Raw genomic sequence first — 11,890 nt, 5'->3', positions numbered from 1 at the left:
GGATTTTTAAACGGAACCTTGTTGGAATTCTGAACGAAATTACTTTGGACTTTACTTTCAAACGGATTCTTTTTAGACCTTTGTAAGGAAAGGAAGATGGGAAAGCCATCTGGGCTTCTGAATGGATTATTTTTCTGTATCTGTACAAGGGATATCCTTTTGGGATTCCGAAGCCTAAAAACATTCCGTTTGGAAGCCAACAGGATTTCGATCAAAAGCGCAAAAAAGTTCGGAAGCCCAAAAAAGTTCGAAAGACCAAAGGTTCTCTGTTCCAAAAATATCAGTACCGTTCCTTGGGTTTCCAAACGGATTTTCATATTTTGCCTCTCCTCTTTTGGACTTCCCAATGGATTTTCAGTTAAAAATTGCGTTAATATCATCAATTTCTTCTAATGTAACAACATACAGTGGAATATCTTCACTCGTCATAAAACGAGATAGTATTATCCCATTTAATTCCACCACTTGATTGAAATTTTACAGTAGCTTCCAAAATGCGTATTTCGACCTCAACCTTATTTGTCTTCAGTATCTCGTACACACTTAAAATAAATCGCCGAATTCGGTAAAAATTTACCGAAATCTCAACAGCAGAACTGATCGGTAAATAATTCAACTGATTTTCGGTGATTTTGACAGTTGAGCAATGGAAAAATTACAAAAAATCTGTAAAAAAAATTACCGAACAGTTCTGCTGGTGAGATTTCGGTAAAATTTACCTAATACTGTAAAATGAGTTAATTAACTATAGCTTCAGTGTACATTCCTCCAAATGCCTCTATTAATCGTCGACATTTTTGGAGCGCAGTCTCCCTCCTATCATCTCCAGTATTGATATTGGGTGATATGAACGCACATGGTATTGGTTGGGGCGAAACGTATGACGATTATAGAGCGCCTATTTTCTATGATTTGTGTGACGATTTCAATTTGAATATTTTGAACACTGGTGAAGTAACTCGAATAGGACCAAATGGTCAACAAAGCCGTATTGATCTGTCTTTATGTTCAAATTCACTATCATTAGATTGCACGTGGAAGGTAATTCAAGATCCCCATGGTAGTGACCATATGCCGATAGTCACCACAATTAAGAGTGGCTATCAACAATCTGAGCCAGTTAATGTTCCTTTCGATCTCACGAAGAACATTGACTGGCAAAAATTTGCATCGGCGGTAAAATTGGTATTGAATCAACTGATACTCTTCCACCTTTGGATGAATATCGATTCCTTACTGAGTTGATTCAAAAAGCGCACTAGAAGCTCAGAAACGACGCGTTCCAAGTACATCTGTCATCAGAAGACCAGCCACTCCTGGATGGGATGATGAATGTACTAAGTTGTATTCTGAGAAATCTGATGTTTTCAAGGCCTTCCGTAAACACGGAAGGTCCGAGCTTTGAAGAGTATTTGAGGCTCGAAAGAAAACTCAAAAAATCTTCTCAAGGCAAAAAAAACGTAGCTACTGGCGACGTTTTGCCGAGGGACTATCATGAGAAACCTCAATGACAACACTTTGGAAAACGGCCCGCAACATGCGGAACCGCATTTCCACCAATGAGAGTGAAGAATACTCCAATCGATGGATATTCAACTTCGCAAAAAGGTCTGCCCAGATTCCGTACCAGCAGAACTGCTATTTCGAGAATCAGTCACTGATCGGTTCTTTGGGTGGACCCTTCACCATGCGGGGACTTTCTATGTCTCTTCTTTTATCGAATAACTCTGCTCCGGGATGCGATAACATCAAATTCAATATTCTTAAAAACCTCCCAGATATCGAAAAAGACGATTACTTGACCTGTACAACTGTTTCATGGAGTACAACATTGTGCCACCTGAATGGCGACAGGTCAAAGTAATAGCTATTCAAAAGCCTGGGAAACCAGCGTCTAATCACAATTCATACCGACCGATTGCCATGCTATCATGCATGAGAAAATTATTGGAGAAAATGATCCTTTCAAGAGTCGACCATTGGGTCGAAGAAAATGCATTGCTTTCAAATACTCAGTTTGGATTTAGAAAAGGAAAGGAACAAACGATTGTCTAGCGTTGCTTTCTTCAGATATACAACTGGCCTTTACGCACAAGGAGCAATTGGCTTCAGTATTCTTGGACATTAAGGGCGCTTTTGATTCAGTTTCCATAGAAGTACTGTCAGACAATCTGCACAGTAATGGATTACCAGTTATTTTGAATAATTTCTTGTACAATTTGTTGTCAGAAAAACAAATGAAATTCACACTCGGCACTCTGACCACTTCCAGAAATAGCTACATGGGCCTACCCCAAGGATCGTGTTTAAGGCCCTTGCTTTAGAATTTCTAGGTTAAAGATATTGACAATTGTTTGGAAGGACAATGCACGCTCAGACAACTTGCAGATGATGCCGTGGTCTCTAAGAGGTCCAAGTGCAGCTGTCTTGCAAGGACCATTGCAAAGTACCCTAGATAATCTGACTGTTTGGGCCAGACATCTAGGGATCGAGTTTTCACCGCAAAAAACTCAGTTGGTTGTGTTTACTAGGAAGCGGTACCCAGCTCAACTGAAACTAAAACTGTTGAATGATGACATCAACCAATCTTTATCTTCTAAATACCTTGGGGTCTGGTTTGATTCTAAATGTACTTGGAAACTCCATTTTGAGTATTTGATACAAAAATGCCGGAAAAGGATCCATTTTCTACGTTCTATCTCCGGAACATGGTGGGGTGCTCACCCGGAAGACCTCATCAAACTCTATAGAACGACTATTCTCTCTGTTTTAGAGTATGGCTCTTTCTGCTTCCTCTCAGCAGCTGATTGCCACCTGATCAAATTGGAACGAATTCAGTATCGTTGTTTGCGTATTGCCCTTGGCTGCATGCATTCGACGCATAACATGAGCCTGGAGGTGCTTGCTGGAGTCACTCCTTTAAAGCACCGTTACTGGGAGCTCTCACTTAGAATACTCGTCAAATGTGGAACAAGTAACACACTTGTCTTAGATAACTTCGATAAAATGCTTGAACTGACTTGTCGTTCAAGATTCCTTAGAGTCTATCTCAACTACATTTCTTCAGATCTTTGTCTTCCGTGTTATAATCCACCTCGAGTTCACTTCACCAACGACAGTTCCTCAATTGTATACGATCTGTCCATGAAACATGCTATTCAAGGAATACCAGATCATCTTCGACAAATATCTATTCCCTCACTTTTTTCTGAAAAATATGAACATGTCAATTGCAACAACAGATATTTCACTGACGGTTCTCGCATCAACGGATCCACTGGCTTCGGTGTTTTCAATGTAACTTCAACCACCTTCCGAAAACTTCAGGAACCGTGTTCGGTTTACGTTGCTGAGCTGGCAGCAATTAACTTCGCTTTGGGGATAATTTCCAATCATCTCGTAGACCATTATATCATCTTCTCGTTTAGTCTTAGTTCTATCGAGGCACTCCGGTCGATGAAACCTGTTAAGCACGCATCTTACTTTCTTACAAACATAAGAGAGCAGATGCGTGTTTTGGTCGAAAGATCATTCAAGATTACCTTTGTTTGGGTCCCATCTCACTGCTCAATCTACGGCAATGAGAAGGCAGACTCGCTGGCAAAGGTGGGCGCACAGGAAGGTGAAGTTTATGATAGACAATACTCGAGCAACGAATTTTTCCCATTAGTCCGTCAGAGTACTCTTCAAAGTTGGCAAAGAAATTGGACACACAACGAACTTGGACGGTGGCTATTTTCCATAGTTCCAAAAGTTTCTGGGCGAGCGTGGTTCAGAGGTGAGGACTTAAGTCGAGGCTTCATTCGCGTGATGTCGAGACTTATGTCTAATCACTATTCACTAAACGCACATCTGTACAGAATAAACCTTGTCGATAGCAACTTATGTAGGTGCGGAGCCGGTTATGATGACATCGATCACGTAGTTTGGTCCTGCTCGGAAAATGACGCCTCCAGAGAGCAATTATTGGATACCCTTGTGGCCTGAGGTAAACAACCCTTCAGGGAAGTTCGCGGTGTTTTGGGAGATTGTGATGTTGTATATAAGCAGGCCATTTATAGTTTTCTTTGTGCTTCTGACATCAAAATCTAACATTTTGTTTGTTTGTTTTTTTTTCTTTCTTTAAAGTTTTTTGTTCTGTCTCTGCCTTTTTGTTCCGTAGAGCCCATAGCTCTTGCCATCCGGAAGATGCTCCCAGTCGAACCATTCCTCGAGCACGACGACACGCCACATCGTCACTGACGCCAAATGCCCGGATGAGAAACTGAAATTTCCTGATCCCAAATCCTAAGCCCCGTCCATCCTTAAACATTGTTAACTAACCTCGAGTCACCACGAGGTACGCTGGCTTCTACCCCCTCTTACTAACCGTATACCAAAATGATATTGATTGTATATATCACAAAGAACAATGGCTCCGTAAAGTGTTATACACGCCTGAGCCTACCAAATAAACGAAATTGGAAAAAAAATCCCTGATCCTGGGTACGATCCGGCGATGGGCTAAACAATATGATGTCAATAGCCTGATAATAATGAAAAAAATCCCGTGACCATCTCTATACTTTTAAGGTTCCCCCAAACACACGCGACGCGACAGTCGCGACGTGATTCTATCGCTTGGCGACAGCGATTCTGTCGCTGTTGGTATGGAAGCGTACAACAAACATTGCCTGCAGCGACCCAACGATAGAATCGCGGCGTCTAGTTGTCGCCGTCGCGGCGATGAAATCGCTTAGGTCTGGGGGAGCCTTTATGGTTTCTTTTTTTTCTTTTCTATCTCAGTCGCATGTTGAATTGCGGATCCGCTTACTGAAACGAAAAAGTAAAGAATTTTCTCGAATAAAGCAATCTTTTTTTAATTCTTTATTTAAGGTTGGTATCGTGTTCAAAAGAAATTTCTTTTTCTATCTCAATCACATGTTAAATTCCGTTCACTGAATCGGAAAAGTAAAGAATCGAAACAAAATTCTTACAACAGTATAGGTTGGTATCGTGTTCAAAAGAAATTTCTTTTTCTATCTCAATCACATGTTAAATTCCGTTCACTGAATCGGAAAAGTAAAGAATCGCAACAAAATTCTTACAACAGTATCCACATGAAAAGAACAAAAATCAAAATTGGCATTTGTAAGGTTCCCACGCAAAGTAATGGGAGCTGTCACTTTACTTTCGGAAAAATATTCTGCTCAATTATTCCGTAAGTAAAAGTGACAATTTGCTCCATGCAGATCAGTTGTCAAAATTCCTCTTGGTAATATTGAACAAAATTCCGTAACCTCTCTACTTTTTAAGTCGATACTGGCCTTATCCACATGAAAAGAACAAAAAACAAAATTGGCATTTGTAAGGTTCCCACGCAAAGTAATGGGAGCTGTCACTTTACTTTCGGAAAAATATTCTGCTCGATTATTCCGTAAGTAAAAGTGACAATTTGCTCCATGCAGATCAGTTGTCAAAATTCCTCTTGGTACACTACTAAAAATCCACACATATTTATTGGCAAAAATCCATAGATTTAACTTATTATGTATATCAGCGCACACATAACCATTCTCCACGCGAACTACTTATAAAATATATATCCAAATAAACTTTATGTGTGGTCTCGAATTAGCAATTATTTAATTTATGTGTGGTTCTATATCGATTATATTAGGATGGAGCTATTGCAAAAATCTATAACGGCGACACATATATCTTATATAGATATTTTTGGCAGTGTAATATTGAACAAAATTCCGTAACCTCTTTACTTTTTAAGTCGATACTGGCCTTTAGGTGTTAACAGAGCAAAAAATAAAATAGGTATTTGTAAGGTTTTCACGCGAACCAATGAGAGCTGTCACTTTACTTCCGGAAAAATATTCTGCTTGATTATTCCGTAAGTAGATCAGTTGTCGAAATTTCGCTTAGTAATATTCAACAAAATTCCGTAACCTCTATACTTTTTAAGACACTGAAGGCTTTTAGTTTTGAGAGTTTTGATGAAGATTTTATTTTGTTAAAGGTAGCCTCACACCTCAGGAATTTGGTCCGCGGAATTTTTACCCATGTATTTTTACATATGCGATGTTTTCAGGATTTGGGCACGGAAAATCAAAATCCCGGCCCCATTTAAAATGCACGGGGTAAAAATCCGGCGGAAAATTTTCCGAGGTGTAAGGCAGCCTTAACACCGGGTCAGGTGAGCACCGTGGAAACATTCCCATGCCACGGGGTAGTTTTAACCCATTTTTGGTGATTCCTGAACAGCGTGTGCATATGTTTTCCTTTTTTTTGACACTCACCGATTTGTCAGTGCACTCATGAGTGGCGTCAATCCATCATCTCTCAGCTGTTGTGTTAAATATCAATGTTCATATTTGCAAGCGATTTACATCGTTTTCAGTTATTTTCTCCTGTTTTTCGTTATATTATCGCGCGTAAAATGAATAAATCACTTAAGCAGTGTTTCATTAAGCCATTACTTGAACGGCACCCGGCGATTCAAATCGATACTGAACGTAAAATTATCGGACGTAGCCCGGAAACACTTATTCAAGATCCTTGCTGTTCGCGCCAACAAGGTATGTTTTGATCTTTTCATACGCCCGGATGCAGGTATGAATTTTCTTGTTTTGCAAATTTCAGTATGCTTGAAAGCCAATTTTAAGGGAGGATTTGTGCTAGTGAAAAGTCTGGGATCAAATCCCTCAGTATTGAACGGCAAGCAGCTGGAGAAAAATATGTGTTACGAAGCATACGACGGGGACATTTTAGAACTACTTCCTGGACAGCATCAATACACTTTTGTCTTCAAATTTGAGGAGAACCCCGAAGATAAGCATACTAAAAGTAAAGATAAGCCAGTTGATAAGAAGCAGCACAATGGCAAAGAAAAGGATAAACGAGAATCTCACAAACGAAGTTTGTCAAAATCTGATGTCAGGAAGAAACCGAATCTCAATCAAAGAAAAAGAAAGACGAACAGCCTCAAAAGGACAAGAGCTTAAGTCGTACGACTAGCACCGATAAAGATGAAAGGATGAAAACTCCAGTTCCGGCTGTGAACAACAAATGGGAAGACATTGACTCTAAACTTTTATACATTTTCACCAGCAAGGATGTCGTTGCTTCCGACAAAATCGCAGCTTATGACCTGGACGGAACCCTAATCAAGACCAAGTCCGGAAATGTGTTTCCCAAGACAATTGATGATTGGCAGATTGCATTTCCGGAGGTACCCGGAAAGTTGAAATCACTCCACAAAAATGGGTTCAAAATTGTACTCTTCACGAATCAAGCTGGTATTTCCAAAGGGAAACTGAAGATTGAAGATTTTAAGCAAAAGATGGAATCGATTCAAGTGAAGCTGAACGTACCATTCCAAGCGTTCGTATCTACGGGTAAGGGTAAATATCGCAAACCATTACCCGGTATGTGGGACACACTTTGTCAGTTGGTAAGTTTGGTTCTGCCGTCCTATGATCTATTTTTTTAAATCTTATTTTCAATCTACTGATAACAACATTTTTTTGTGCATAATATATTGTCTGATTCATCATTTTTTTAAACAGAAAAACGATGGTATTAAGCCGGATAAGGCACGAAGTTTTTACGTTGGAGATGCCGCCGGTCGTCCCGAGCAGAAGAAACCCATCAAACGGAAGAAAGACTTCTCATGCGGAGATCGCTTGATGGCTATAAACATAGGGATACCATTTTTTATTCCAGAAGTCCATTTCCAGAATGCCAAAGATCATGAATGGACGAAACCTGAATTCAATCCAAAAGAGGCCCTGCAATGTAGTGAACTGCTGTCACCTGCTGGGAGTAAATTAATTTCGTCCCAACCGGAAGTGATAATCATGGTTGGCTTTCCCGGCTCCGGGAAGAGTCATTTTGTAAAAACCCATCTGGAGTCAAAAGGTTACGTTTCAATCAATCGCGATACTTTGGGGTCGTGGCAAAAATGTGCCTCGCTGCTTGAGACGACTTTGCACAGTGGAAAACGCGCTGTTGTGGACAATACCAATGCAGATATTGATAGCAGGAAACGTTTCGTCGATATTGCGAAGAAGAAGAAGGTGCCCTGCAGGTGTTTCAAAATGAGCGCCAGCTATAAACAAGCCAAGCATAACAACACATTTCGGGAGCTTACTAACCGGAATCATGCTACGATCAATGAGATGGTTTTCAATATGTACAAGTGAGTGCTAAAACTGATGTTTTTTAAGAACCTACCTATTCATTGAAATAAATTTTTTTCAGGTCAAAATATCAAGAGCCATCTTTGGAGGAAGGTTACGATGAAATCGTTCTGGTTAATTTTCGACCGAAATTCGAATCATCTGCGGATGAGAAATTGTACAAAATGTATTTGTTAGAGAATTAAGTTATTAAAAATAAAAAAATAATCATGCTTTCGATGAAAGGCGTGATACTTTCTGATATTCCTTGATCACTCATTAGTTCATTATGGGCTGTCCACAAACCACGTAGACCGAAATTTCACATTTTCAAATCCCCTCTCCACCCTGGTAGACTTTCGTAGACTTTTCTGAAACCCCTCCCCCACCCCCTTGAAGTCTACGTAGACTTTTCCAGATTTTACAAAATATCATAGGTGATTGGAAAAATATTGAAATTAACCAAGTTTTAAGCAATTCAGCTATTGAAATCTATTTCAGTATGCAAAAATTATAATAAAATTCGAATTTCGAACATAACAAAATCAAACTGAACAAAATCCAACCAAACAAAAATCAATTTAATATGAAATCAAATGTAATCCTCTGTTCATAGCTCCTGAAACCAAATCACAAAGCCAATTTAATTTAGTTTCTGTTGAACTCGATTCCTACTAGACGTGTGCTAGTTCAATTTTGCAGAAAACCGAAGAATTTTCAGAATTTCGAAAAATTCTGGACTAAAAATTCGAGAATGTCAAGTTTTTCAAGGAAATTTCGTAGAATTTCTCGATTGATAACCTTTACATTTTTTTCTTGATTGATGACTAGTGAGGGATAGTTAGGTTTGCCATTTTAAGGTTATTGCGGTCGGACGCACGGTGGCAAGCGAGCCTCTATTGTCGTTGCAGAAGCAAACTCGCCTCAATATGACAAACAGAAGCACATGTTTGTGATTCAAACGCAACCGACTGTTGTTCAATTCTGATACACGTAGTTGGATAGAGAGAAAAGGTGTGAAATGTTGCCAAAGCAGATTCGATGGATACGGGGAATTGACTGAATTGCAATATCCCTTTGAATAATCATCCGTTGAAATCCCAAGAATTTCCACCTAACTTCCAAAAGTATTCCCGTTAATATTCCGAATAATTTTTCGTCAAAATTTTGAATTATTCCCTGAGGTAATTTTAAGTTTAAACGGACATTCCGAAATATTTCCCGTGGAATTTTAGATACGTTCTTGCAAATTTGGAGCAATTTCCTGAGGAAATTTAAAATAATTCCTATGGACATTCCAAAGAATGTTCCGAATAATTTTCGGTGGAAATTTTGGAGAATTTTCAGTTGAAATTGTGGTGAATTCCTCGTAAAAAAATCGAATATATTTTCATGAAAAATTTCAAAGGCTTTCTTACAAAAATTGCAAAAAAAATGTTGGGGAAACTCAAAGAGTGAGAAAATCAAATAATTCCTCTTAGAAATTTTCAACAATATCCCTCCCCTCGGATATGTGATCTTGCCGCGATGGGTGGGCTTACGCCATTAGCACTGATATGGCAACCAAAGACATATCCTGTCGTGGTGGTATCACATGTGGACTATTTTTGTTCAATGCCGCGTCACAATTTGGCATTGACGCACTGATTTTACGGATGTGCATGTGATCCAACGGACATCATCGTGTCTTGGAGCCTGGAATAGTGATGCAGTAAGGTGGGCTTCTTTCCTCAGTAATAATGAAGTGAGATCTCCTCCTTTTTTGCAATACTTTTCTGATGTGTTCCCTGATGATGATGAATCGTAGCTACGCTTAAATCTGGCTAGATAGGTATATATATATATATAGAGAAAATGTAGATAATCAACTTTATCGACATTAATAGGATTCACTGAGTAGAAGTTTTTTCAAAACTAGGAGCGTGGCGCCTCTTTTTTTTTGTTATGCCATAATATAAAATACCACACATGACAACTATGGTATACAAACAATCTAAAAATGGCTTCATTCTCGATAAATTTTATGACCAGATAGGGAATAGGCGTGATGAAGCTTTATTTTGCCACCGAAAAGTGAATCCTATAGCTGACCACGACTTAGATAATGATAGTTATTTTACTTGTAAGGATTTAAGACGATTAGATACGGTAGGGCAAATTTCATTATCTTCGCTCAACTTTAAAGCGAAGCTCTTTCAAACTTTAAAACTAGGTTTTCCATCTATGCAGAAACGACCCTGGGAGATTAGTATTAGACAAATAAAATGAAGGAACGACGCAACATAATCTACAATGAGTATCGACTTAAACTGAATTACGTAGAAAACAAAAAAAAACTACGAAAGACAATGTGATAGGTGAATTAAACAAGATAAATCAAATGACATCTTATGAAATACTTGACAAAATTAGAAGTAAACTTACTGTTTGACTATTAAAACTTGTAATACCAGACATCACTGCATCATCAAGCTAGTTATCATTAATTAATTGTGTTTTCAAATATTTGGATCTGCTTCAAGAACAATAGCATAAAATTAGCTTTAGGAAATGAGTTCTTTTAATATACCTTCCTTCTTTTAATATACGCGATTACTCAGGATAATCCAAAAAAGTTGATGATGCCTTCCTTTGAAGGGACCATTTGCTCGGTGCAATGCAAAAAGGGAGATCATTCATTCTTTTATATTACGCGATTGCTCGGAATAATGCAAAAGAGTTGATGATGCCTTCTTTGAAAGCATGCGCCTTTTTTATTGTCAATATCAAGAAGTCTATGTTGAAGTCCAGCCTTAAGTTCCGTAAAGAATATGATTATTGAAAATAAGATCATTTTCATTACGTTATGCCAAACGACCATGATGCCAAACGACTATTATGCCAAATGACCATTATGCCAAATGACCCTTATGCCAAACGACTTTATGCCTAACGGCTTTATGCCAAATTACTTTATGCCAAACAGGGGTAGCCCACTTATTAAGGAGTGACGTGAATTTGAAAATGTTGCACGGGATTTTGAACAAGGATGGTTCCGAAGATTTAGTAATATGGTTTTGACCGTTTGGTGATTTTTCAATGTCTCGTTTCTGGGGATGGTTTCCCATGATGGGAATGAGTTATGATAGTGGAGAATTTGTGAAAGTGAAGAAAGAACGATACAGTGATAGTGACCGCAGTATTGTTGGTGATCACGATGATTGTGCCAAGATTTACGTAATGATAGTAGGTGAATAGGATGAATGATTTCATTGCTTATACTGAGTGAAGTGATTGAGGTGATGAGTAGTGTCAGAAAAATTTATATATTTTTTAAAGGTAAAAGAGAAGAAAAGAGTGATGTTGATGTTAGTGATAGTAGTTTGACAATACTAAGTGCTTATAATGATGCGGGGGTGAGCTGTTAAACAAATCCTTGTTTTCATCAACACGGCCCACAACAGTGACTACATGAGCAACATCGCTTAGGAACGTTTGTGTGATGATGAAAAACGGGAGGCTCATATACGCCAATATGGGCGGGGTACAGTGTAGATTAATAGCAAGGGACAGTTGCCATTGAAAACACAAAAAAAAAAGAAAATCTCGTAGAAATTCCGTAGATTTTCTATCAATAATTCAAAGGAATTTGAATTAGAACTCCCGAATAAATTGCCGTGAAATTTACGAAGAATTTCCCATGGACAATTTGAAGAATTTCGCTTATATGTCCAAAGAGT

General features: G+C 38.6%; 1 protein-coding gene across 1 annotated transcript; it reads left to right on the top strand.

Moving 5' to 3' along the window:
• Positions 1-6,322: 6,322 nt before the first annotated feature.
• On the top strand, positions 6,323-8,437 carry LOC134224051 (uncharacterized protein F21D5.5-like). Its single transcript, XM_062703290.1, is given in 5 exon segments — positions 6,323-6,569; positions 6,634-6,929; positions 6,932-7,444; positions 7,560-8,191; positions 8,254-8,437. Coding segments are annotated over 5 exon segments (1,779 nt in total). The 5' UTR covers positions 6,323-6,355; the 3' UTR covers positions 8,378-8,437.
• The last annotated feature ends 3,453 nt before the right edge of the window (positions 8,438-11,890 follow it).

This window comes from Armigeres subalbatus, chromosome 3 (assembly GCF_024139115.2).
Source record: "Armigeres subalbatus isolate Guangzhou_Male chromosome 3, GZ_Asu_2, whole genome shotgun sequence".
Classification (NCBI taxonomy): Eukaryota; Metazoa; Arthropoda; class Insecta; order Diptera; family Culicidae; genus Armigeres; species Armigeres subalbatus.
Note: the sequence above shows the minus strand (reverse complement) of the source record. Positions and strands in the feature narration are given on the sequence as shown.